The sequence below is a fragment of the Panthera uncia genome, chromosome E1 (assembly GCF_023721935.1).
Source record: "Panthera uncia isolate 11264 chromosome E1, Puncia_PCG_1.0, whole genome shotgun sequence".
Lineage (NCBI taxonomy): Eukaryota > Metazoa > Chordata > Mammalia > Carnivora > Felidae > Panthera > Panthera uncia.
In genome coordinates, this window is record NC_064814.1 from 6,251,747 (window position 1) to 6,278,468 (window position 26,722).

At 52.3% G+C, this 26,722-nt stretch overlaps 2 protein-coding genes and 1 long non-coding RNA gene across 26 annotated transcripts in view; 2 read left to right on the top strand and 1 right to left on the bottom strand.

Annotated features, from left to right (window-relative positions):
* Nucleotides 1-28: 28 nt before the first annotated feature.
* Nucleotides 29-8,928, bottom strand: RAB37 (RAB37, member RAS oncogene family). 3 transcript variants are annotated; one of them, XM_049635808.1, is made up of 9 exons: nucleotides 8,687-8,928; nucleotides 5,507-5,617; nucleotides 4,423-4,464; nucleotides 3,854-3,920; nucleotides 3,722-3,774; nucleotides 2,686-2,751; nucleotides 2,031-2,087; nucleotides 1,877-1,953; nucleotides 29-1,683 (listed from the first exon to the last, which is right to left on the bottom strand). In XM_049635808.1, the coding sequence occupies exons 2-9, from the start codon at nucleotides 5,612-5,614 to the stop codon at nucleotides 1,578-1,580; spliced, it is 576 nt and encodes a 191-aa protein (XP_049491765.1). In that variant the 5' UTR covers nucleotides 5,615-5,617; nucleotides 8,687-8,928; the 3' UTR covers nucleotides 29-1,577. The 3 variants fall into 3 exon arrangements, with proteins under 3 accessions (XP_049491765.1, XP_049491764.1, XP_049491766.1); XM_049635807.1 differs by lacking the exon at nucleotides 8,687-8,928 and adding an exon at nucleotides 8,441-8,525; XM_049635809.1 differs by lacking the exons at nucleotides 5,507-5,617; nucleotides 8,687-8,928 and adding an exon at nucleotides 8,441-8,648.
* LOC125926401 (uncharacterized) lies at nucleotides 8,464-16,787 on the top strand. 3 transcript variants are annotated; one of them, XR_007459092.1, is made up of 5 exons: nucleotides 8,464-8,549; nucleotides 10,252-10,477; nucleotides 11,730-11,811; nucleotides 14,302-15,912; nucleotides 16,102-16,787. It is a non-coding gene; the product is annotated as an uncharacterized LOC125926401 (long non-coding RNA). The 3 variants fall into 3 exon arrangements; XR_007459091.1 differs by lacking the exon at nucleotides 16,102-16,787 and having other exon boundaries at nucleotides 14,302-14,589; nucleotides 14,671-16,015; XR_007459090.1 differs by lacking the exon at nucleotides 16,102-16,787 and having other exon boundaries at nucleotides 11,730-16,015.
* A 2,972-nt stretch (nucleotides 16,788-19,759) lies between these two features.
* Nucleotides 19,760-26,722, top strand: part of CD300LF (CD300 molecule like family member f) — a 104,170-nt gene continuing 97,207 nt past the window's right edge. For 17 of the 20 annotated variants that reach the window (XM_049635812.1, XM_049635813.1, XM_049635815.1 and 14 more), the window contains exon 1: nucleotides 21,156-21,384. In XM_049635812.1, coding sequence (XP_049491769.1) covers nucleotides 21,342-21,384 — 43 coding nt within the window. In that variant the 5' untranslated portion in view covers nucleotides 21,156-21,341. Of the gene's footprint in view, nucleotides 21,385-26,722 lie in introns of all 20 variants that reach the window. The other 3 variants (XM_049635832.1, XM_049635831.1, XM_049635829.1) reach the window with 2 other exon arrangements.

Genomic DNA, 26,722 nt, shown 5'->3' on the forward strand with positions numbered 1-26,722 from the left:
GCACCTCAAAGAAGCAGCGGACAGGGTGTACTTTCCAAATTCTGCAATTTAATTCTGAAAACACAAATGCGGACCATGTGATTCGGTCTCCTGTGACCTGCCTTGGGCCCCAGAAGAGCCCAGCAAGGTCAGGCTCCTCCCTGCTTCGCCTGGGAGAAGCCTAGGAGAGTTTCCTTATCAGGCCCAAGTTGGAGCTGCTGACTCTGCTCAGAGAGCAAGATTTCTGCCTTGAAAGCAAATGCAATAGCCTCAGAAATGTGAAGTGTGTACTTCTTCCTTTATCCTCTCCCTTGCCCTTGGCCTGGAGAGCTAGAGTAAAGGTGCCTCCAGGTCATGACCCGCATATCTCCTGTCCACCTCCATTTGCTGCAGTCAGGGACCTGGGAGACCGGTGACCTTGGCCCTACATAAACTCTGCTGACTCTCCTCACCCCAGTCTTACTCAAATGACCTTGTTTTGCACACTGTGTTGGTTTACCCAGTAATGGGTGACTTCTCACTCCCTAACTTGGCTCAGTGGGAGGAGAGATGGAGAGTTTTGGCCTTGGTGTCTGTCTGGAAGCGAAAAGGCATAAGTGGTCAAGGAGGAGACAGCGCTTGGGTTTGGGGGGATATGTGTGGTGGGGTGAGGTTTGCTCAGTTCTGCCTCCCATCTGCTCCAGAAGTCAGAGGTTTCTCCTTAACTGACTCTTAACCCAGTAGAAGCCCTGTGGCTGCTAGAAGTGGGCTGTGGGGGTGCATACCTGCCAAAGGTTTGAGATAGGAGAAAAACCTTTTCCTGGCTGTGACCTCAGGTGTCTAGGGGCACAAGCAAAAAGGTAGAGAAGACCAGGGGTTCCGGGAGGTGGGGTTCCCCTGGGACCCAAGGTCCAGAGAACAGGAACCAGATGTTTTCGGCTTGTGAGCTGGAGGAAAAGGGGCACATGTCCCAGAGGGGGACTAGGAAAGCCAGAGGCAGCCAAACAGATAGACTTAGTCTGGGTCACTCCTCCCCCCTGCACCCACAGAGCTCCGTCACTGCCCGATCTCCACATCTCTTATCTTCCCTAGCCTTGGTCTAGCTCCCGGCACCAGGGACCATCTTACTGGGGAAGACTGTTCCCTGGGAGCCGGAGGAAATGAAAGTTGGGGGTCTGCTTAGCCTCTCCAGTTGAGGTGAAGGTGGCCACGGGGTCACATCTGGCCCTCACGCTGCAGAAGTGCGTCACTGCCCTCTGGTGCTGAACTGAAGCAACACCACCCTTGTCAAGGTTAGGAGGGAGCCTCAGCCCCCCAAGTCCAAGTAGCAGAAGGCAAAAGGGCCACCAGCTCCCTGCCTTGTTTTTCTGGTGCCCCGCCTCCCCCCTCCCTCCCTTTTTGTATTACATTATGTGTCATTAGGATGAAATAAATATGTTACCCTCCCCCAGGATGCAGGGAAACTACGCAACTAGGGTAGGGGTGGGAGTACAGCTCCCGCTTGGGAAGGGGCTGTCCACTGGGTCCCCCAACTCCCAGCCTCGCAGAATAAACCAGATCTGGGGGGAGAAGGCTGCATCCGCGGGGGCCTCTGGAGCCCCCTGGCAGGCCCTTGGTATTCACAAGACGGAGCAGCAGCTGGGCCGTTTCTTCTGGGACTCCACAAAGTCTCGGATCTGGAAGCTGGGCCCATCGGGCTGCCACAGGGCTCTGTATTTCAGCTCCCTTGAAGAGGAAGAAGCAGTGGGCTGGGCAGGGAGTGAACAGCTGCACCCTCCCCACTCCCACAGCTCGGGGCTACTGGACACAGCATGCACAATGTGGTTGGGCCAGGGGCTGGGCCAGGGGCCAGGCCCTACTGGATTCCCAGATGGTGCCACCCTGCCCTGCACGGTTCTCTTCCTTGCTCAGCTCTTACTTGGCAATGGCCAGAAAGGCTAACTCCACATTCATGCCCGTCTTGGCGCTGGTCTCCATGAAGGGAACGCCGTACTCCTGCCAGGAAGAGAATGTCCTCAGGGCCAGCCTCTGGCCGTCCCCACCTCTCACCCTGCCCACGGGGAGTCACTTACCCTGGCCAGTGTCTCTCCGTCCTCCGAACGGATCACCCTTTCACTGCTCACATCTGCCTGTCAAGCCCAGGTGGGTCACTCTGGGGAAGAAAACCTCCACCCCCAGCTGCCCCTTCTCAGGCCCTGGCTGGCCCTTCTTTTGCCTGAGGAGCAGCCACTGCCTGCCCTCTGCTGGTAGCCTGTGGGACTGCGGGTGGTAGGCTTAGCCCGCCCCCCGCCCACCAGGGTTTCTGCCTTGTTCAGGCAGAGTTACCCAGCTCCCAGCCAGGGGATCTCACTGCCACTTGGTGAAATGGGAAACTGTCCTTCGCAGGGGTGTGGTGACCAGCCTCAGAGAGATGACAGTAGTTGGGGCTAACCTTTGCTACTTTTAGCGCCTCGTCTGTGACCCTACTACTGTGATCTAATCGAGGCTGAACAGCTGGGTATCCCTGGATCTCTCAGACCGCAGCTTGGGCTTTCCCTGGAGGGGAGAAGCTTTAAGAGGGCAGATGAGATGGGCTGAAGCTGCCACATAAGTCTGACCCTTGCCGTGGAGTCTGGAAAGAAACCTGTGCTGGAAGGATGTCCAGCTAACCCTCTGGGGCAACTGTGGGGCTGGGTGGAGCGAGTGGTGTGGCAGTGGGGCAGGAGGTGCGGGGATGGGCTCGCTCACCTTGTTGCCAAGCAGCATGATCACCACATCCCTCTGGGCATACTCGTGAATCTCAGTGAGCCAGGCCTGTGGGAGACAACGAGCTGAGCCAGGCCAGGCCTGAGACCCAGCCCTTCCCCCCTCCCTCTCCCCTGCCCTTCTTCCGTCCTGTAGGTTTTCCTGGGCTACTCACTGCCCTCCCTGAATTCTCTCATTTGCATCTTTGTTCTGGCCTCTCCAGTCTTGATCAGTTTTTCCTAGCCAACCCCAAATGCCGCAACTCCCTGTTCTAGAGAAGCCGGAGATGGCAGAGCTTTCTCTCCTAAATCAGCTGGGAGTCATCAGCGATTTCCTGGCTGCCCTGCTGAGGATTCTAAGGCCACATCAGGGCTCAGTGATCAAAAATACTGTGATTGATTAGTGATGTCTACCAGGAGCATGAAGTCAGAGGTGGCAATGAGTGCCACAGATCTCCATCCTCTTTATAAGCTGTTTTATATCTGTATGTTTTGGTTTCTCCTCCCCCCCCCCCCAAACCCCACCCCTATTTGCTTGGCAACCCCTGAGATCAGGCAGCTGTGAAAACTTTATGGCGCTGTGCACACAGTGGGTGTTTGTACTTGTTGAATTTTTATCCCTACTCTCTTTTAATGGTTTGGCGGGGACAGAACTGCTCACTGCCTGAATCACTGTCTTGCAAGCTGGGCTGGATGTATGGGTAGACTTTCCTGCCTGGGTTCTCCCCTTGGCCTCTGTGGGTAATTGTCCAGGGTGGAGCTGGGTACTTTCTGAACACTCTGTCATGAAATGCGCTCATGAATCACGGGCAGGGCCAAGCAGGTGGCACAGGCACCCAACAGCGCACCCAACAGCCTGCCTGGCCTTTATGCCCACATGCTGCCCAGGAGCAGTTTATTACTTCTGAGTCACAGCTCAGGTGTTTTTCAAAAGGCAGCGGTGTTCTGGGTTCCACCCCTTCCCCATAAAGCAGGAAGCAGTCCTAGCCTGCAGAGGCCCCGCCCCGGCTGCTTCTGGGTGGCCTGTGGAGGGGACCTACCCGGATGTTGTCGAAGGAAGATTTGTTGGTGATGTCGTACAGCAGGAGCAAGGCTGCGGGAGGAAAGAGAGCTCACACAGGGGACGTGGGGCGGAAGGCTGGGCATTACAAGTGGGCTTGGGAAGGACTCACCCTGGGCATCTCGGTAGTAAGCATGGGTGACGCTGCGGAACCGCTCTTGCCCGGCGGTATCCCAGATCTAGGAAGGGACAGACAAATGGTCAGAAGGAGGCAGCCTGCGGGGACTCTGCTGGGTCGAGCGAACCCACTCTGGAGTGTAAGAGATGTGTGGGGAGGTGGGCTGTTTCCTGCTGTAGGTGCTCAGGGCCTTCTGAACATCTGACGGTGCCCCGGAGGGGGGCATTAAGTTCTCAAGCTGGGCCAGGCTATAGCCCCTTCCCTAGCCCAGGGGTTGGGGGTGTCCTGTCTCCTACAGCATATGAGGCCTGGGAAACTGGCGGTGGGGGCGGGGGGAGCTGGAGCAAGCCGAGACTAGTCTGAAGGCACGTGGAGCTGCCTTTGATCGAGGGTGCTGGGAACTGCTTTTTCAACAAATATCAAACAAACAAAAGCCGTTTCCTCTGGGCCCCACAGGAAATTGCCCCAGGCGGAGGGCAGGGCTGGGGGCCTTCTGTGGTTTGGGTGAGGAGCAGGGGCGGGGCTCCACCATCACCCTCCTTCCCCAGCAGCCTCCTTCTCACCTGCAGCTTCACCCTGACACCATCCACAGTCACCACTTTGTTCTGAAAGAGAAAAGGGCAGAGGGAGGGTGGATTTGGAAAGCAGGGGAGGCTGGGGTCCTAGGCATCCAACAGAGCAGCAGACATCCTGCTGGTGGCTCCCCAGGGCTAAAGGGGGTGCGGTGAGCCCGGGAGGCATCTCCAGCCAGATCACCCCTTCAGGGCAGCAGAACCCTGTCTCCAAATATCCCCATGACACAGTTCTCCCTTCTGGGGACTTGTCTGCTAACATGCCAGGGCCGGAGCCCAAGAACCTGCCTGACTCTCCCTAGACCTCAGCAGGCAGCACAGGACTGGGGGAGCCCCCGCCTCTTTCCCACTTCCACTCGGCTCTCCTGGAGCTCCGCCCCATCCTGCCAAGGGAGCCCTTAGAGATAAGAGGCCCCCCCCCCCCCCCCAGCATCCTGGGCACTACAGAGGCTGGATCAGCAGAATCTGCTTTCCCCTAGCTGCTCACTAGTTCTCCAGAGGGAAGCTTCAGTTCTCCTCCCATTGGGAGGGAGGCACCCAGCCTCTGCACAGCCTCCTTCCCCCCACCCTCCAGCCTGGGTTAGACCTTACTCTCCCGGAACCTTTGTGCTATGTCCCTGCTGCAGATCTGTAAACATGGGTTCCTCAAGACGAGAGGGAGGGAGCCTGGTGAGCTGCTCTCTCCCCACAGGGCCAGCCTGGCTCTTCAACCTAATGTAGTGCTGTGCTTCTGGGAACTCCAGAAAGACAGGGAGACCTCTGAGGTCTTGCCAGAAGGGCCCAGCTCAAGGGGCAAAGAGCAAGGGGACCGAAGGCCAGGAAACTCAGCTCACACCCTGGGATGTGTCTGCCCTGTTCTGGGGCAGAATTGTAAGACTTATCCTATAGGTGGGCAAGGAGCCCACCATGCCCAGACTCCTTGAACCTGGCCACCTCTGTGGTCCCTGGTGCCCTCTGGACAGTGAGCCACAGAAGCTCTGAGGAGCCAGGGCAGGCAAGGAGAGGACAGCACCCTGGGCCTGAGCTGTGGTCCCCCTGGCTTGCTGCTGGCAGGAGGAGCCTACAGCCACCTCACCCTGAAGTCTATGCCGACGGTGGCTAGGAAGGTCCCGGACAGGAAGGCCCCGTCTTTGAATTGGATCAGGAAACAGGTTTTGCCAACGCCTGAGTCTCCCAGAAGCATCACCTAGGAGATGGGGGCAGAGGCAGTTAATGGGGAGTTGGGTCAAATTTCTGGGCATCCAGGGAGAGAGGCCCTAGAAAGAGGGGCAGAGGGCCAGGGACGGATGCTGTCAGCACTGAGGGGCACCTGCTTCTGGAAAGCCCGCTGCTGCCTTCACCCTGCCTCTCCTTGGCTCAGCTCATTTCTCAGGCCCTCTCTCTGACTCTCTTGTCCTCACCCAATTTCCTGGAAGCCTGTGTTGAGACCTCAGCACTAACAGGTGAGCAACTGTGCTTGGTGGCCCCAAAGAACCACCACACTTACATGGTCTAGACTCTGGCCCCATTCTCCCCTTGCCACACCAAGCTGGGATTCCCTCTCTGTCAGTGTGGATTCTGCATGTGTGCGCCTGGGTGGATGGGGCTATACTGCCCAGAAGGGAAGTGTTAATACCATGGACAGGGATTCCCACCCACAGGAGGGTATCAGATCTGATGGGGGAGGGCACTGTCATTTGCAAGGGCATATTCTAAAATTACGACTGCTGTTTGTTTTTTTTTTTTTTTGTCACAACATTTACCTGGAATTTTCTAATGACATTTAATGTTTACAAAAGGGTTGCATGAACTAGGGAGGGTTGAAATTGATACTGAAATGGGGAGACAATGAATCTGAAGTTCCTTCTGCAGAAACCTCTCCAGTGGGACAAATGGCAGCAAACTGGCATCCCCGGGTCCCTGTAGGGGAGGGAGTGTGGGTGTGTGTGTGTCTCTCCCCTTTATTCTTGGCCAGTCACTGCTCATCTATCTTCTTTTGAGGACAAGTGGGGGCAGGTGAAGGGAGCCCTCTGTCCAGTCATTCCTCAATCTTGGAGACCAGAGGTCTGGACTAATGCTGGAACTTTCCCAGTTGGCTGCTTACATACTTAAAGGATTGAGCATAGACTAGGCTTGAGTTACTTTTGAGGCTCTGACCTTGACAACGGAGCCCAGAGGCTTTTCTGCTGTGGGCACGATGTACTGGGATTAGCTAGCTTTGGTGGAAAGGTAAAGGGTCTGAGCAAAAGGGATACAGAGGCTGGGGTCCTGGCTTCTAAATGGCCTACTGAGGGACGTTAGGAAGATTTCTTAACCCTTATGTGGCATGGTTTCCACGGTGACCAGAAGGGAGAAAGGGTGATTTCATTGAGGCCTCTTTAGAGTTGGTTAACGCCTAGGACCAATAAACTGCCTAAGACTCGGGAAAGAGCGGCCCAGGGCTGGGTAGGGCCTGCCTGTGGCCCCCATTCCCTCTAATTGGGTCCAAGGAGCTCCAGCCAGGCTCTTCCCAGGCTGGCCTGCACTCAGTCTCCTGGGGCAAGCCTGGGGGAAGCAGGCTGCTGGAGGCCACGGGTCAACTCTCCACAGATGCTGCTTGGCCCAGGGAGGTGGGGGGGGGGGGCGGGGTGGGGGGGGGTTGGGGGAGAGCGGGGGGCTGGGGAGCCCTTGGAGCCTGCGCTGCTCCCTGGCTCCTGCATCCTAGCCCTTGAGCGGGGAGGAGGGAGGGTGACTCCAGTATACTTTACAGATCACGACCGCCTTAAACAAAAGATGCCCACCACCACCCACCCAGCCAGGCAATTCTACCAAACACAAACAGCTGCCCAGCCTTGCCACCTCCTTGGCAAATGGCCCAGCTGGACTGTCAGCCCAGGAGGTCAGGTGGTCCCCACCAGCCTAGGGGCTGGCCCTTAGCAGCTCCCCCTCCCCTGAAGGCACAGGGGCCCATTTCCTGCCACCAGCCCACACAGGACGCCTATCTTAACGGCTCTGGGTGAGTAAGTGACTTACAGACTGGCTTCCCCTGAAACAAGGGGGGGTGGAGGCCTCAGTTCCTGGTGAGAGTGAGCCTGGGGTGGGGGTGGGGGAGGAAACCGAGGCACAGAAAGAGGCAGGTCTCTTTCAAGGCCACGCAGCATGAGGCAGGGCAGCCCTCACTCATCCCCAAACTTGCAGAGGAAGATTGGAAGCCCTGGGCTCCCTCAGCACCTCTTTCAGAGTTCTGGGTACCCGCCTCCGCCATGTGCCCCAGAGTGGGGGTGGGTGGGGTGGGGAGGTGTCTGTCCTCCACCTTCACCTGCTTCTGTAACAGGGCAGCCCTCTAGAGGAAACCGGCCTCAGAGAGCTGACTTCAGCTCCCCCATGGGGGACTTGTGATGAAGCAACAAAATCTTTCTCAGGTTCTAAAAATTCCCAGGTGGGCCTGCATTTTGGTTAGCAACATCCTCCTGGAGGAAGGCGGGAGGAAATGGCTGCAGCAGTGGAAAGGGAAGGGGTACGGCTTGGGGGCAGCTGGGGACCTAAAGAACTTCAGGCCTAAGGCCTTGAAACTGGATGTTAAGTCTCAGGGGAGAGCTTAGCTGGGAAAAGGGCGTTAACGACAACTGCTCCGCCGCCAGGGGGCGTCCTCTCTGCGTCTCCAGGCATCCCTATTTCCCAGCATTCGGGATGCCTGTGCCCAGGAGGGTTGAGCGCTTAACCTTTACGCAGAGGCATGGGGTTCCCGGGAGATCATATCGCCGGGGGTGTGCAGAAGGAAATTGGGTTGGGGTCCGCTGTGTGGGGCAGTCAGTCAATCGCTCCTTCCGATCTTCCTCTTCCCACCCTCGCTGAGCCAGCCCAGACGTCGGCAGTCTCCACCCTTCCTCCCTGCTCCGGGAGACCCGGCTCCCTGGGGGAAGGGCTGAAGGCAACGCAGACGCAGCCAGCCAAGAGGCTTGGGCCAGGGTCTCAGGGCAAAGGGCGTGGGAAGGGCTGGCCCTCAGAGCCGGTTGGGAAGTCCCCAGTACTGGGCACAGTGCCCACCCACCTTGCCCGTGACATCGTAGCTCGGACTGCAGGGCGGGGAGTGCTCGGGCGCCTCTCCATCCCGGGTGGCAGCGGCGCCAGACATGCCCGTCACGTCCCCTGGACGAGAGGTGAGCTAGGACTGGTGGCGGGCGGGGGACAGCGCTGGGACCTCCCCGCCTTAGGCTCCACCCAATCCTTCCCCCCTCCACCGCCCCAGCCCGGACCCCCACAGGCTCCTCCCTATGTCTCGCCACCCCGAAGATACCTGCCTGGTGCAGGCTGTCTCGCGAGGGCGCGCACAACCACAGGTCAGCGCCAGAGGGTCAGGCGTGCCCCGAGCAAATTGGGCCGGCTTCGTGCTCCGAAGACGTGGAACGAATCCAGCCCGAAGACCGGTCCCCAAAGGTCGCAGGGTGCCCGGGCTAGGTTCCCACAGGGAGCCGTCTCCGGAAACCTAGCCTGTAGCGCTGGGTCTGGCAGCGCTGCAACCCGGGGTTCCGCGCCCCGGTTCCCACTGCCGCTGCACAGCGCGGCCTGCAGGGGGCGCCCGAGCCCCGGCCAGGTGGCGGCCGACGGACGTCCCCCGGTCGCGGTTGGGGTGGGGGTGAGGTTGTGGGCTGGGAAGGCCCCGGGGCAGCGAGGCACGATTTTTGAGAGGAGGCGTGCATTCTGAGCACAGCGCTCAGGCAGTTTTGCTTTTGCTAATGCACCCCAGCCCGAGCTCCTCTGGATGTAATTTTATTTACCCACCAGAATTCACCTTGCAGCACATTTACAACTGTGGCTTTTCGCGGCCCCTGGTGGGTGCTAGGGTTTTGACCCTTTAGCACAGATCACCTCTCATTTCTCCCTGACCTGTTGGGCTGTGCCCGGAATGTTCCAGCATGGGAAAGCCTCCCCCGACTCCAAACCTCCCAATCTCGGCGCCCCTGAAGGCAGGGCTGGCCCTATTCACCTGTGCTCCTCAGCCCCTGTCCCTGAGCAGGCCTTAAATATTTAGTAGTAAATGAATTCATGGAGTCGTGGATCATTTTGAGCAGTCTCAAGGACAACCCAGGAATCCTGCAGTTCCTGGTGGCAGACAGTGGGAGTGTGGCCTGGGCGGCCCCGCCCTGCGCTTCAGGGGCTAACCATTTCATTACTCCTGTGCCAACATTCTGCACAAGCACCCACAGCTTACCATGGAACTGGGTGGCTGCATTACAGCGGGACTGACCGAAGGCTGTGTCGGGGGAGAAGGGCATCAGTACCTCTTGACTTAGGTGCTGGGGGTAAAGCACAAGGGGCAGATGTGGCTTATGGGTGACTAGAGGCCTGGTGGGGACTGTGTGTACACATTCCTCTAGCCCTGTGAGTCTTGGCATTGGCCAGAGCTATTTTCTGGAGCTGGGCTTGCCATAACCTCTTGTGTACATAGGGTGGGGCTCAGAGAGCCACCTACAGGATCAGAACTCTGCAGATGTGCATTTATTGCCTGCTATTCAGAGGGAAGAGTCTCTTGCTGCAAATACAACCCCAGTCCATTCAGTGTCTCAGGCTCTAAGCTCCTGAGGGCTCACACGGGAACCCCGCAGGGGCAAACGTTTTCAGAGCCAGAGAGTAATGGCCGAGGAGAAATGAGAGAAAGGAAGTGACATGGCCCTCGCTCACCTTCCACTGTAAACCACACTGTTACGGGTGTCCTTCAAAGCCTCTATTGAGGTCCCAGCCCCTAGTCCCTCAGAATGTGACCTTATTTGGAAAGGGGGTTGTTGCAGGTATGATTAGTTAAGGTGAAGTCATACAGGAATAGGGTAAGCCCTTAATCCAACATGACTGATGTCCTTATAGGAAGAGGAGCGGACACGCAGGGAGAAGCCGGCCATGTGAACACAGACGCAGAGATCCGAGTGGTGTATTTACGAGCCAACAAATGGCGAGCATCGCCAGGAGCCACCAGAAGCTGGAGGAGGCAAAGGAGACCCCCGCCTCCCGCCCCCCAGAGCCTTCAAAGGGCTTCTAACTTCCAGCTGTGGTTTGTGTTGTTGGCTCAACCAAGATCCTCCTTTGTCCTGTGGTAGGTTTGGGAGAGCCAGATCTGTCCTGTCTCCGCCTGCTTTGGGCTCTCAGTGTGATTACACACTTTCTTCCTTCCGATGGGCCAGTCGTCTAGCCTAGTGGCTAGTGGCAAAATTCTTACCAGGCTAGTGGCAAAATTTGGAGGTCCCACCCCTCCGCATCTGTGGGGTGTGAGTCACAGTCTTTAGGTCCGCATCCACACCAACATTCATCCCACTGTGCACCCTCTGAGTCTGACAGGCAGAAGGATGGGCACGGAGTGGGGGAGAAGGCTGGTGGCTGTGAGGGCTCCCCCGACCTTGTGTGCGGAGGGGCAGACTGGGCATGGGCCTGAGGTGGGGGATGCCTGGTGTGGCAGCCTGGTCCAAGGCTTCAGGAATTGTCTGGGAAGCCTTGCTCTCCTGGGACTCAGCCCTGCCCTTCCCAGCACTCTGGAGCCTGCTCATGGGAGAACCCTGCACTCTCTGGCCAGGCTGTCATTTCTGTTTTACTCTGAATCCCGGCCACCATGAGTCCTCGCCTTCCTTGCTGTGACCCAACCAGAAAGCCTAGTTTCTGGGGTTCCCCTTCTCTCTTCCCGCCAGTGTGACCATCCCAGTCAGTCCCGAGTGTGGTCCTACAGGCCCTGTGCCCTGCTCTGTCCTGATCCCGAGGAGATCCAGGAAGAGACAGAGTGCTAAAAACAGAACTTTGACCCTTGGCCTGCCAGCTCCCTAGGACCCATGTGACAGTGTTAAATTTGGACTGTGCTTAAAATTTTAAGCCGTCCCTTTGCCTCTCCATATTCTTCTTGCCCTAGAAAGTAGACCTGAGCAATCTATATCAAGATATCCTTTCTAGGGGTGCCTGGGTGGCTGAGTCGGTTAAGCATCTGACTCTTGATTTTAGCTCAGGTCATGATCTCACAGTTCGTGAGTCTGAACCCCGTGTTGGCCTCCATGCTGACTGCACGGACCCTGCGTGGGATTCTCTCTCCCCACCCCTCTCAAAATAAATAAATAAACTTAAAAAAGGAGGCATTCTTTCTAGTTTCCAGTTGTATTCAGCCAAAGGGGAGCCCCAGGAGATGTGGGAACAGGAGGAGAGCAGGGTAGGGGGGGAGCTGACTTGTATCCTGGGCTAGCTCCGGGAGGGTTACCATGAGTTGCCGTGTTCCTCCACTGAGGGTCACAGGTCCTGCCGGCCAGCTCTCTCCATGAAGCCTTGTGTCCCTGAGCTCTGGCTTCGGTTCCCTCCCCTCATTTTTTTAGGCTAGGGTTGGAGTGGAGGCCCTGTGTATGCACGGCCACTGCACCATGCCTCCTGGTTCCCCGACACCCTGCTTCCACCTTGGTAAGTAGTCTTCTTGTTAAACCTCCCTGAATGATCCAATGTGAGTGTCCACCTGCTTCCTTCTGGGACCCTCACAGATACACACCGGGGCCCCAGAGTCTGGGAGGGCTTACTGTGAATCCGATGCCCACGGTGGCCGAGAAGGAGCCAGGGACGAACTTGCCCTGGTCGAACTGAACCAGCAGAGATGTCTTCCCCACACCGCTGTCACCCACCAGGATGGTCTGAAAGGGAGCAAGAGAGGGGTGAGCGTCTGCAGTGTGCATGGGGCTTCTGAGATGCCATTGTGGCTGTGGGAGCAGGCTCCTTCTAATGCACACACACACACACACACACACACACAGAACTCTTGATTTCCTATCAAAGTCACTGAAGAGGCATGAAAGCATAGGAGAAACCTTGTCACCCCATGTTGATGAACATCTGAAGGGACCATGAGAACTTGCCTCTCAGACTTCCGACCAAGAGGGCATACTGACTGACACCCACTGTGCTCTCCGTGGTCCCCCACAGTGTGCTTGCCCTGAGGCCGTGCTTCTTACTGGCAGTTCCCAGCCAAAGGCACAGTATGGTAGGGGCACTGAGGCAGGTCTGTCACTGGGAGACACAAGATTCCCCTAACGGCCAAATTTGGCTTGAGGATTTCCTCACCATTTCACGGATCCTTCCAGAGACTTTCACACAACCTTCCTGCCCTTTCTCCTTCGCTTGGGGTCATACCTGCCTCATGATCTGCGGGCTCTCCCCACCTCTCCCAGCTTCCTACCCGATTTCTTTCATAAGTATTTCACCTAATAAAATCCCTGCACTTGTAATTCCCTTTGGCACCAGCTTCTCAGAAGAGAATGTCTGGAGACATGCCTTGGGAAGAGTTTATACTTGGCCATGGAGCATGGCATTGGAGACACAGCATTTCAAGGGAAACAGAGTTTCAGAAAGAAGGGCCTGGCTACTTTTGTACATGAAGGAAGCAGTGGGGAGAATTAGCCTGGGAGGTCAGGTGCTATATTTGGAAGAAAATCATAAGCAACAGACAGGAAATATACATGCACCTGGAGGCCTGGGACTCAACAAGCTCTCAAAGAATGGATGAATGAATGAATGAATGAGTGGGTAAATGCCTTAGTTTCAAAATGGATAGTAGCTACTTTCCAAAGACAACCCTTCAAGATCACTGGAAAGGCTTAAGAGATGCCAACTTTAGCTGGACTTGTAAAACCATAAAGATATAAAAACCCCAAAATGTAAAAGCGTAATGGTGGACAGGTTCTCCTGGGGTTGGACCCATGGTCCCAACACTGTTTGGCTTTGACAGTGGCACTGAGCTAGCAGCAGGGCAAACATGGGATTGTTTGTGATGTTGACTTTGAATGTCCCCTGACTGTGGTCCCCCATACCCATTTCCAAACCAAATTCGATTCAGCTTTTATTTCCTCCTGGGTTAAAGGGCTCCATTTGCTTGTTGTGTGCAGTGGCTTTAATAATTTACATCTCAGGGGCCCTGGGTGGCTCAGTCAGTTAAGCTTCAGCTTAGGGCATGATCTTGAGGCTCATGGCTTTGAGCCCCACCTCCGGCTCTATGCTGACAGTGTGGAGCCTACTTGGGATTCTCTCTCTTTCCCTCTCTTCCTGCCCCTCCCTCACTTGCACTTTCTCTCTCAAAAACAAGTAAATGAAAACAATATAATAATTTACATCTCAAATCCAATTTCCTCAGGCTTGAAGAGGGGCTTCCTAGAGAGTCTATTCCAGAATGTAAAGGTTCAGTCCGCTCATGTCCACCTTCTTCATTTATTAAAGGATATAATGTATTGACATTCTTTTCCCCTTTATTCTTTTCCTTTTCACGGGGAAGGATTCCCTTTCTTCTCTCCTCATATGAAAACATTTCCATCTTAATGGGAATTTCTCTGGTTTAGTGGGAACACGGTTCATGGTGACAAGGTTCAGCATTTCAGGTCCTGCTGAATCCTGTCTGGGGGCAGGGGCAGGATGCTGCTGCCATGTTTTGGTGCAGAACTTCTGAGAATCCTATGTTCAAACCTGGCTTCTTGGTTGGGAGGAAGATATATGTGTCAAGGTAGGAAGTAAGAAGATAGGATACACTTGATTTGATCAAATTAAAAAAAATTTAATGTTTATTTATTTTTGAGAGAGAGAGAGAGAGAGAGCATGAGCTGGGGAGGAGCAGAGAGAGAGGGAGACACAGAATCTGAAGCAGGCTCCAGGCTCTGAGATGTCAGTACAAAGCCCGAGGCGGGACTTGAACCCACAAATTGCGAGATCATGACCTGAGCTGAAGTCAGACGCTTAACTGAATGAGCCACCAAGGTGCCTCTTGATTTTATCATTTTTAAGCTGGCATTTAGAATAATAAAATATTGAGACATGTGGTCTATGGGTGTCCATTTGTATTCTAAACGTTATGGATGAGGCTGCCTAAATCCATTACCTTAGATACACTATGGAGTTACTCTCTTCACTCAACAGCTGCCAGGATTTTCCTGAAGTTTCTCCAGGTTGGCCCCAAATCTCACTGCTTGGAGAAGCTGAATGTCAACTTTGGATCCAGAATTTCCATTGCACCTTCCCTCCTCTGAAGCATTTGTGAAAATGTTAATTAATCGTGGTTCAAACAGAGACCTCTGTGCCAACTTTGCCACCATTCAGACAAGTGTTTCCGTTCTGTCTTAAGTCAGTTGATTTATGTTTGTATTTGGCTCCATCCATTCCAAAAGGAATTTGAGGAATTCAAAACTCGCCTACACCAGAGGCCAGGTAATGATACCGCCTGAAGCAATCTTCCACCCCAGAGTGACCTGGCTTGTTCCTATATCTGAGCGTTACATTTGCTTTTAGACTTCCTGGCATCCACGACAAAATGGGAAGCCAGATGGGGTATGTAGTACTTGTTGCCTGAGTCTTCTCAATGAGTGAGTATTTTCTGCCGGCATGCGATGTGGAGAGGAATCTCTTATGTGGATTCTTACACGAGGGGCCTCTAGTGACAAAATGGAAGAGTTGGGATTTTGCAGAGAAGGTGAAGCTTTTCCTATAGCTTTTCTATTGACTCTTTTTTTTATATAAAATTTTTTAAAATGTTTATTCATTTTTGAGAGACAGAGAGAGACAGAGCATGAGCAGGGAAGGGGCAGAGAGAGAGATGGAGACGCAGAATCTGAAGCAGGCTCCAGGCTCTGAGCTGTCAGCACAGAGCCCGACACGGGGCTCGAACTCACGAACTGTGAGATCATGACCTGAGCCGAAGTTGGGCGCTCAACCGACTGAGCCACCCAAGTGCCCCTCTATTGACTCCTGCTAAAAGCCAGGGCCTGACATTAAATCGCACCTCAGCAGACACTTCTCAGTGGGAGCTGGGCAAATGTTGCCTAAGCGCTCTGCTTTCCTGTGACTTCCTGACTCAAGGGGAACACTTAGAAAACCTAGGTGAATGGGGTGGTTACCATGGCTCCTAATTGACTCTGAGCCACCTTCTTAATCAGACAGGGAATTCAGATGCCATAAAGAAAAAGATCTGACTGTACAGACATAAAAATGTCCTGGTTGACAGAAGATACCAAAATGAAATGAGAAATGATGGAGAGGAAATATTTGCAAGATGTATGGCAGACAAAGGGTTAATACACGTAGTGGTGTAAAGAGCTCTCAAAAGAAAATCTCAGTAGGAAAGTGAAGAATATGAGTACATAGATTGTGTGTGTGTGTGTGTGTGTGTGTGTGTGTATGTGTAAATGTGTGTAAATGTGTCAACCTGGCCAGGCTATAGCATGTAGTTATTCAATTAAATACGAATCTCTATGTTGCTGTGAAGGTATGTTATAGATGTACAGGTTATATATTACACATATACAATCGGTTGACTTGTAAATCTTCAATAATCTGGATGGGCCTTATCCAGTTAATTGAAAGAACTTAGAGCAAAACTGAGGAAGAAGAAATTCTGTTCAAAATTGTAGCATCAGCTTCTCCCTGAGAATTTTCAGCCTGCCAGTCTACCCTACAGATTTTGGACAGGCCAGCCCCCCAGAGTCACGAAAGCCAATTCCTTGAACTAAACATCTCTCAGTATACTTCATCCTGGTATGTTTCTCTGAATCAATATAACATATAATGCTTTGGTAAAAGTATGATAAGGGTCAACATTGGCTGAGAGTTGGGGAAACAGACACTCGTACTTACACCATTGGTGGGAACATACGTTGGGGCATTTGGAAGAGCAGCTGACAATATCTACTGAAGCTACAAATGCAAATTCCTTTGTCTCAACAGTTCTATGGCTTTAGTGCACAAGTTCACCAAGATATGTGTACAAGGATGTTCATCGCAGCATTTGTAAGCGCAAATAATCCAGCAATTGGGACTGCTTAAATAAACTGTAGGGGCGCCTGGGTGGCTCAGTCAGTTGAGCGTCCGACTTCGGCTCAGGTCACGATCTCGAGGTCTGTGAGTTCGAGCCCCGCGTCGGGCTCTGTGCTGACGGCTCGGAGCCTGGAGCCTGCTTCAGATTCTGTGTCTCCCTCTCTCTCTGCTCCTCCCCTGCTCACACTCTGTCTCTCTCTCAAAAATAAATAAAGATTAAAAAAAACTGAACTGTAGAATATCCATATAGTGCAATACTGCGAAGCTGATAAAAGAATGAGGTAGGGGTGCCTGGCTGGCTGGCTCTGTTGGTAAAGCATGGGACTCTTGATCTCAGGGTCGTTGAGTTCAAGCCCCACATTGAGTGTAGAGATTACTTAAAAAAAAAAAAGAAAAAAAGAATGAGGTAGATCTATATGTGCTGTTTGGGAAAAATGATATTACGGAGTAAAAAAAGGGGCAGAAAGATATGCTTGTGTGCTGACTTATGTTGACTTCACCTAGATACACAATGGAATTATATGGGTGTGTATGCTTCTCTATAGGGAGGCAGCAGAGACCGACAGTGGCTACCTTTGAGGTTCTGGGGTGGTGGGGTGGGGAATGGGGGTGGGGAAAAGACTTACTTTTCGCTTTATCTCTACCTTATTTATTTATTTTATTTTATGTTTATTTCTTTATTTTTGAGAGAGAGAGAGAGAGAGCATGCGCAAGCTGGGGAGGAGCAGAGAGAGAGAGGGAGACAGAGAATCTGAAGCAGGCTCCAGGCTCCGAGCCGTCAGCACAAGCCCGACGCGGGGCTCGAACTCACAGACCGCGAGATCATGACCTGAGCCGAAGTCGGACGCTCAACCGACTGAGCCACCCAGGCATCCCTAATTACCTTTTAAAGAAAAGTGATAACAGGGAGTATTTCCGAGTGGGCATTATCAGTCATGTTTTCTTTTTGTACTTTTCTGTATTAAAAATCCCTAGTAAGTGTAATAAAGTGGTTGACGAAGTAAATTCATACATGAGTGATCCTTTACTTAACCTGGAATAAATTGCTTTTCCACAGAAAAGAGTAAAACATTGGTTCATATATATATATATATATATATTTCATGTCCAGTGCAGAACCCAATGTGGGGCTTGAACTCACAACCCTGAGATCAAGACCTGAGCTGACATCAAGAGTCTGACGCTTAACTGAGCCACCAGGGCACCCCCACGTACATGTATTTACCAACAGTTGTCTTTGCATGGGGGGATCAGGAGTGATTTAAAATGCATTCTTCATGTTCATTTATATTCCATTCTCCTTCTGTAATGAACACACACTCCTTTGTAATTCGGAAATATGTCTGTGTGTGTTGGGAGGCATACTGTGCTGGGTAACTCAAGTAAAAGCAAATAAGAACACTGATGTCTAGCCTAACTGTTGCTGAACAGATGCTTGATTTCATTTTTTCCAAACGAATCTAGCCTGCTACACAATGCTTAAAGAAACATCAAGTTTCTGAATGGCAGCAATTTCAGTTTGTGGATTTCAGCGAGTATTACCTTGGATACCGGAGGGGCACGTGGTAAGGCAGCCCATGCTCTGTCCTGAAAATTCGTGGGGCTCCTTCACCTCGTACTTGCAGAGGGTTAACCGCCTCTCTGGAGCCCTATGTTTTTCTCAAAAAGAATCTTTGCCTCTGCCCGAGTGCCTGGATAAGAACTTGGTGGAGGGGCGCCTGGGTCGCGCAGTCGGTTGAGCGTCCGACTTCAGCCAGGTCACGATCTCGCGGTCCGTGAGTTCGAGCCCCGCGTCAGGCTCTGGGCTGATGGCTCGGAGCCTGGAGCCTGTTTCCGATTCTGTGTCTCCCTCTCTCTCTGCCCCTCCCCCGTGCATGCTCTGTCTCTCTCTGTCCCAAAAATAAATTAAAAAAAAAAAAAAAGTTGGGAAAAAAAAAAAAAGAACTTGGTGGAGACTTTGCTTCCCATTCCATAGACTGCAGAAAAAGGGCATTAGATCTGGAAACTGGGAAGGTCAGTGTTACCAGCGACTTGCTTTGTTAGATTAAGTTCCAGTTCCTGATAATACATCCCTTCGTTTTGGGGGAACCTATTTTAGAAAAAACCATGGAGCGGATACCCTGCTGACAACCAGCTCAAGGATGTGCTGTCTTATTAACTCTTGGTTGTCAGGTTCTCTCTTCATTGTGAGCACTGAACAGAATCGAGGGGCAGCTGGCTTCTCTCAACCCATCCAGCAGGAGGCAGGATGGCACGCTTTACGAGCCAGACCCAGGGTTGAATCCTGGCTTTGCCAATTACTAGCGTGTGACCTTGGACAAGTTACTTGCTCTCTGAGCTTAGATCTCTTTATCTGAAAAATGAGAGTAACGTCGCCTTTCCTCTGTATTTGTAGTGAGGACCTGATGTGATAACTGTATAAAATATGGAGCATAGCACGTAATGGGTAGAAAAGATGAGGTGTGGTTGGGTCCCAGGTGAACTGAAAGAGTTCAGAACAGTGGCTGAGAACAATTATGGTTGATGATAGTCCACAGTTCCTTAGCAGACCTTACAGGGCCAGGGTAAGAATGACGACGTGCTGAAAATGGTTCATTTGTTTCTTCGTTTTCCAACAATTATTTATTGAGCATCTATTATGTGCCAAATGTGCTTTTAGCCACTGGGGATACTGCTCTCAGGGATCTTCTAATCCAGAGTGGGAGAGACCCAACAAGACCAGTTCTTTCAGTCCAGGACCTCCTCCACCAGTGAATAGTTTGGGTTCTGAAAATATCGCAGTTTGCGAGTCCACAGTGACTGAGACAAATAGCTTGAGCAAATCTCTGTTCCTTATAACCCGGAGAACCCAAAAAAGGCATCAACATACACGCGCGTCACATCCACACGCGTCCACATGCATCCATGTGTTCACACCAGTTACCATGGCACACACAGTGTGTACACATCTATAACACACACATGTGCACACGCAGCACTAACAGCACAATACATGTATGTATATATAGCTCCCACACGTGCCTACATATAAACACGGATGCACCACACATGTGTTCATCCATGCATGCACACACACCCACGCATCCACAAGCACTCGTATTCATGCATGTGCATGTGTGCATTCACACGCACACACAGACTCACACACACACACAGGTACTTTTAGGGCAAGGGAGCCTCAGATGATCTACTCAATCCTTTCTTTCATAGACGGGAATGTGGAAGCCCGCGGAGGGAACTGACTCATGCAGAAGTCAATGGCCAAGCTGGGACTAGGGCCTCCAGTATCTCTTTGAGGATGCTGGGTCCCCAGAACAGCCTGACTGTCCTGGAGTCCCCAGAGACATTTGTTTAGAGGAGCAGTCTTGCCACCACTCAGAGACACTCAAAGATAATTCTCTGTTCTTAAATTTTTTTTAATGTTTATTTATTTTTGAAGGGGAGAGAGACGGAGTGTGAGTGGGGGGAGGGGCAGAGAGAGAGGGAGACCCAGAACCCGAAGCAGGCTCCGGGCTCCAAGGTGTCAGCACAGAGCCTGATGCGGGACTCTAACCCACAAACCGCGAGATCATGACCTGAGCCAAAGTCGGCTGCTCAACCGACTGAGCCACCCAGGCGCTCCTTTGTTCTTGATGCAAAAGGAAATCCTTCTTGGGTAAGCTGGGCCCAGGAGCCAGGGCCAGGCCGCAGGCAGAATTTGGAGCACCTCAGATGCTGGTCGCTCCTTACCGAATATGCCCAAGAAGGGAAAGGTTACCCACAACTCTCCAAACATCTGCCCCCCTCTTTTCCAGGACTGCCCAACTTGCTTAATTCCTCAGTCATTTCCCCTGGAAGACGAATAGTGTCCGTGTTTGCAGAGGCCAATGTCTCTCAGCATAACCGTACAGTGCCCTGGGCAGAGAACGAGCTTGTCGAGCAGTGGGGACAGAGGACTGACCCGAGCCCTCACTCAGGATTGTTGATCTTAGTTTGGAGATATGTAAAGTGAAAGGCTGTCTCTGGCCACATCCTGGAAAAGCTCGGCTTATCAGCTGGAGTATTTTTCTACGCAAACAAGCCTCCTGTGTACCTGCTCCTTCCTGATCAGGGTGAGAGGGGCTTACGTCCCTCCTTGGGACTCCCTCACTTCTCAAGATGTCACAGGGTATGCGTGACACAGAGCAAAAGTGGCTCCAGGAGCAGGGGTACGAGAAAGGGCCCTATGGGTTCCTAGCATCTGGGCTCCACTCCAGGGCCTGCTGGGATCCTGATGGGGAGGATGGGGGACGGACATAAAATTGCCAGGAAGAAGGAGTAAGGCAGGCAAAGTTGGTGTTGCCCTTCTTCCTACTTCCACAGGTCGTTATTGTAAGGTGGGGGGTGCGGAGCGAGGGGGTAATAGCCATGAACAATGAGCCACTTTCTTCAGGAAGGAGCCCCTGGTAGAACTGACCAGTGTCTGGAGGGGTCAGGCTGGTATCAATATCCACAAGCTCTCACTTGGTGGTCTGGGGCACAGCAGAGAGTTTCCAGTATGTTCCCCTCTTGCCCATCGGACCGTGAGTTCCCTGCTCACATCCCCCGACTCTTTGAACCCTTTTCTTTGAAGTCTGGGGTTTGATACCCTCCACCCCCTCATTCCAATCTCTGGTCTAGAATTTCTCCTCTGGCTTTTGGGCTTTGGCCCAACCTCCCCCACAGCTGAGCTCCTGGGCTCCCAAGACTGCATCTGAAATTCCATGTTTCTGGCATTGTATCCCTCAGCCTTGGCTCTCCAAGGCCTCCGGGATGGAGCTGCGTTCCCTCCGCCCAGTCTTCTCGCCAGAGGAGAAGCACTGGGTAAGAACCAGCCCGACCTGTGGGGTCCAGGTCTGCAAATTTCCGCAAGGCCTAGAAGGAGTGGCTGATTCCTCTTTTTTAGAGACCCCATCATGGTTGCAGACAGGAAGGTATTTCTCAAAAGCTTGCTTATGATCACTGTGACTTGTTTCATTGCTCGTTGCCTTGAGATCTCACCTGTTCTACCTCCTTCTGCTTTTTGCTTATTCGCTGGTGGGAAGTGGCCAAAGGAGGAAGTGCAAGAACGAGAGAAAGCAGAAGGGTTGGAAGATGCGGGAGCTGAGTCGGAGCTGACTGGCTCCACCAAGGGGGGCCCGGGCAAAGACAAGATGCACGGGTTCCTGTTCTTGCTCTTCCTTTTCCAGCTTGCAGGTGAGCGGGGCCCGGGTCTGTGCTAGAGAAGAGCTTCTGGGGCAGGAAGGAGGGGGCCCAGCAAGCGGTCCCGCTGAGAAGCAGGCTCCATTCTAAGGAGATTCTCCAAGCAGTGAGTCTGTGTGTGTCATCTGCTCTATTCCTCTCCCGGGGTTTTGGTGCCCACCGTTGCCAGTGTGGAAATGTCAAGGGTGCCTTCATAAAGGAACCCGGCACAAGGCAGAAAAGGCATAATTCCTGACCACCCGGGGGCTGATAATTCCAGATGCACAGACTGATGGGCCCCTCTGGTCCCAGAGAAGCAGAGGGGCCCTGGTGGCTCAGGAGAGCCGGCGAACGCTTGCTCCTGGACTCTCCCTTTTGAGAATGTGTTACGGGGGAGGAAAGAAGGGAGAGTGGAGGGGGCTTTGGAGGAAGGAAAGCGGGGCGTTGGGCAGACAGGGAGGGAGAGGTGGTTCTAGGCATTTCGGGTAGAAGGAAACAGCAGAAGTTACTGACGGGCTGAGTCGGAGGGCGGAAGGAAACTGTAAATTGATGGGTAACATTTTGATTAAAAATTAAGGGTGGGGCACCTGGGTGGCTCAGTCGGTTAAGTGTCCAACTTCGGCTCGGGTCATGACCTCATGGTTTGTGAGTTCCAGCCCCACATCGGGGGCTCTGTGCTGACGGCTCGGAGCCTGGAGCCGGCTTCGGATTCTGTGTTTCCCTCTCTCTCTGCCCCTCCCCCGCTCAAGCGCTGTCTCTCCTTCTCAAAAATAAGTAAACACTAAAAAAAAAAAAAAAAAAAAGAAAAGAAAATGATGGGGGTTTTCTTGACATGGAAATGCTGGAGGCCAGAGGGCTCGGTGTTGGGCCTCTCTCTCGGGAGCCCCTCCCTCTCCTCTCTTGGCTTAAATACCACCTCTACCCTGATGATGCCCAATTTTTTATTGCTAGCATACATCACCCTGGGCCCCAGAATCTTTTAATCAACTGCCCATTCCACATCTTCACTAAGATGTTGACATTTCAAATGTGACCTGAGCATATTTTCCCCCCTCGAATTCCTTTCTCTCCCATCTTTATGTTTGGCAATTCCATCTTTTCTAGGTGCTGGGGCGAAACCCGGGGTCACACATCTCTTCTGTCCTATCCTATAATGATCCTTGGCAAATGCAAGCCAGATCCTGTCTTTCCTCTGGTCGAGACCCTCCAATGACCTTCCATCCTACTCAGAGTAAAAATACAGAGACCTTCCAGAAGCTACACGGTGCAGCCCCTGGTTCTCTCACCTCCCCACCTCTCCAATCTCTGCTTCTACTCTGCTCCCTCGGCTCAACCCACTGCAGCTGCACCGGCCTCTTAGATGTTCTTTGAATGTGCTAGGTACACTGCTGCCTCAGGGCCTTTGCACTTGCGGTTCTCCCTGCCCAGAATGCTCTTCCTCAGATAGCCTCAGGCTCCAGTCCCTCGCACCCTGCATGTCTCTGATTCTCACTGAAGCCTTCATTAATAACAAACCTCATTAAAATTGCAATTCCCTTGCATTATCTTTCTCCACTGTTTGGCTCTTCCTTCCCCCATCTTGAGAAAACAAACTTCAGGAAGGCAGAGATTTTTGGGCCTGAAACCATACCATCTACAGATCAGAAAAATAGTAACTATTAGTTGAGCGACTGAATGTGTCCCATGGAGGGGGCAAATATGATTGCTGTACCCCACCCTCCATATTTCTTTTTCATAGAACTGAACATTCGAGACGCTTCACATTAATTGGAGAGCACATACATTGCTCATGAGAATGTAAAATGGTGCAGCTATTTTGGAAAACAATGTGACAGTCCTCAAAATGTTAAACATGTGGTTGCCACATGACCCAGCAATTCCGTCCCGGGTGTATACAAATGCGAACGTTCATGACAACATTATTCATAATCGTTAAAAGCTGGAAACGACCTAAATGTATACCAACTGATGGATGAATAAATAAAACGTGTCATACCCGTACAATGGAACATTATTCGGCCATAAAAACAAATGAATACTGATACACGCTATAACACAGATGAACCTTGAAAACATCAGGCCAAGTGAAAGAATCCAGATGCAAAAGGCCACATATTATATGATTCCATTCCTATGGAATTTCCAAAATACCTAAATTCATAGAGACAGAAAGGAGATTAGTGGCTGCCAGGGGCTGGGCTGGGGGAGGAGGAAGGGCGTGTGTGTGGTAAGAGTAAGGGGTTTCTTTTTGGGGTGATAAAAATGCCCTGGAATTAGATGTGGCAATGGTAGCACAGCTCTGTGAATGCCCCAAGAACCGCTGAGTGGTACCCTTGAAAAGAGTGAATTGTATGGGAGGTGAACCAACTGTCGAGGAGCAGAGGGAAGAATCGGGAACAGTAGATCTCCCAAGGAAAATCTCCGGGTAGCCTGAGGCATTGTGTGCATCTGAGGCTCTAACGGGTGTTCACGGCAATTGGAGGCCCCTTTGTGATTTGTGATTCTTTTTCATGGCCCAATTTGATCATCCGTTCCATCAGTTGGAGAAATGAAAATGATGCCTCCAAGAAGCGGTGTGTGCTCAGCGGAGAGCCGAGCTAGGTGACCCGACGCAGAGAGACTCGGAGAGGGGGGAGGTGGTGCTGTAGATGGGCTGCAAGGAGCCTCTGCGAAAAGAGGGCTGAGCAGACGCCTGGGGGACGAGAAGGATCCGGGGGCAGCTTTTCAGGCACAGGGAACAGCAAGCTTGAAGTCTGTGACAGGGACTTGAGTCTGGCCTGGGCAGGTCTGAGGAGCAGACGGGTCATGTGGCTTGGTCATGTGCTTCACAACAGCGCCGTGGGGCAGATTGGGAGGCTATCATTCTGTCTGGCAGAAGAATCGTGGGGGAGGAACGTGACGCGTCCAGGACCACAAGGCTGGTAAAGGCAGAGTTGGGGGTGGGTCGTAGGAATGGAGAAGGCCCACGTTGGATGCGCCCTTAGGACGCAAATCAGCAGGGCAGCGAATGCGCAGAAAAGACTGCTTCTTTCTCTCCCCGACCTCTGGAAACAGGGGAGGTTGGTGAGCAGATGTGAGAGTAGGGCTGGTGCGCGTGTGCACGCACGCGCACGCGCTTGGGAGCGCGTGACCAAGGCAGAGTGGGAACAGCAGTTGGAAGCCCGCAGGCACAGCTGGGTGCCAAGCAGCCACCTGGTGGGCGCTGTGAAGCTTTGTCCCCCTTCACCAGCCTCTCCCACGGAACTCGCCATAACAAGCTACCGTTTTACCCCTCACCACTTCCCATTTCTGAAGAGTTTATTGTTGGGGCGCCCGGGGTAGCTCAGTGGTTTAGGCATCCGACTTCCCCTCGGGTCATGATCTTGCGGTTCATGAACCTGCATCTGGCTCTGCCCTGACAGGGTGGAGCCTGCTTGGGATTCTCTGTTTCCCTCTCTCTGCCCCTCCCCTGCTCTCTCTCTCTCAAAAAAAAAAAAAAAAATCATTAAAAAAAATAAAGAGTTTATTGTTTTAAAGGATACAAGAAACAACTACGAAGCAGGGTATCCCATTGGACTTTGCAGACTACTTTGTATGAGAAAGGAAGGGATTTTTAATTACCCTATATCTTCAGAGAAAAGTTAGCCCTTTTGTCCAACTTCAGCCTCGCCATGAGTGGTGGCAGACAGTGGACAAGACTCAGGTGTGCGGGGCCCAGAGTGGAGACTGGCTGATGTCCTGTGCTGTGTGGGCGTAGGGGTCCAGTCCCGCCACTCACTGATGGTGAAGCTGTCACTTCCCTCTGGGGCCCAGCTTCTTCCTCATCTGGGACTACTCCCCGTCAGCTAGTCTGCGAGTAACCATGTCTGCTGAGGATGCTGCTCCGTGGGCCTCAGGGGTGCCTTCTGCGCCGCCGGGAGGCTTCAGACAGCAGGGCGGGAGCTCTGCCAAGGTTGGTGGGGAGGGGGCGCCTGGACAGACGGTTCTAAGAAGCGAGTGGAACAGACAGTTCAAGAGTCAGGTCCAACACCAGTGCTCAGGTGAGATAGGCTAATGCCACCTTATCAGTTTCCTAAGGCTGCCAGATAAATTACCGCAAACTTCGTGACTTAACACAGATTTGTAGTGTTAGAGTCTGGAAGTCAGAGTCTAAAAAGGTCAACGGGGCTGCATTCTTTCGGGTGGCTTTGGGAGGGAATCAGATTCCTTGACTTTTCCAGAGGCTGCTGTGTCTTTGGTGTGTGGCCCCACATCAGTCTTCAATGTCCCTTCTCCTCTGGCCCTGGCCCTCCTGCTTCCCTCTGATAGGGAGCTTTTTTTAAAAAAAATTTTTTAATGTTTAGTTACTTTTGAGAGAGAGCGAGAGAGAGAGAGCGCGTGCATGAGTGGGGCAGGGGAAGAGAGAGAGAGACAGAGACAGAGAGACAGGGAATCCGCAGCGGGCTCCAGGCTCCGAGCTGTCAGCATAGAGCCTGACGCAGGCTCGAGCCCACAAACTGCGAGATCATGACCTGAGCTGGAGTTGGACGCTTAACTGACTGAGCCACCCAGGCGCCCCCTCTGATACAGATCTTTGTGATGATTTGGGCCCACCCAGATACTCCAGTATAATCTCTCCATCACAAGATCCTTTATTTAACCACATCTACAAAGTCCCCTTTTGCCACGTGAGATTGAACATATTTTACAGGCTCTGGAGATTAGGATGTAGACATCCTTTGGGAGCCATTATTCTGCTTACCATGCCATGAAACAGCCCTGTCCAGGCATTATTTTTTTCCCAATCATTTTGAAAGTAATAAATGCTCATTGTGGATACTTAGGGAAGTACAGAAAAAAAAGAAGAATTAGGAAAAATAAAAAACCCTATGTCCCTGATCTTAATGCCCAAGGCAACCCAATGCTAATTTTTAAAAAAATATTTATTTATTTTTTGAGAGAGAGACAGAGGGCAAGCAGGGGAGGGGCAGAGAGAGAGAGGGAGACACAGAATGCAAAGCAGGTTCCAGGCTCTAAGCTGTCAGCACAGAGCTTGATGTGGGGCTTGAACCCATGAACCACGAGATCTGTGTTGAAGCCGGACGCTTAACCTACTGAGCCACCCAGGCTCTCCAATCCAATGTTAATTTAACATTTTAACTTATTTCCCTTCAATCTTTTTTTTTCTGTGCATATTTAAAAAGTTAGTTGAGATTATACTGTATATGAGATTTATTTATTTATTTATTTATTTATTTATTTTAATATATGAAATTTATTGTCAAATTGGTTTCCATACAACACCCAGTGCTCATCCCAAAAGGTGCCCTCCTCAATACCCATCACCCACCCTCCCCTCCCTCCCACCCCCCATCAACCCTCAGTTTGTTCTCAG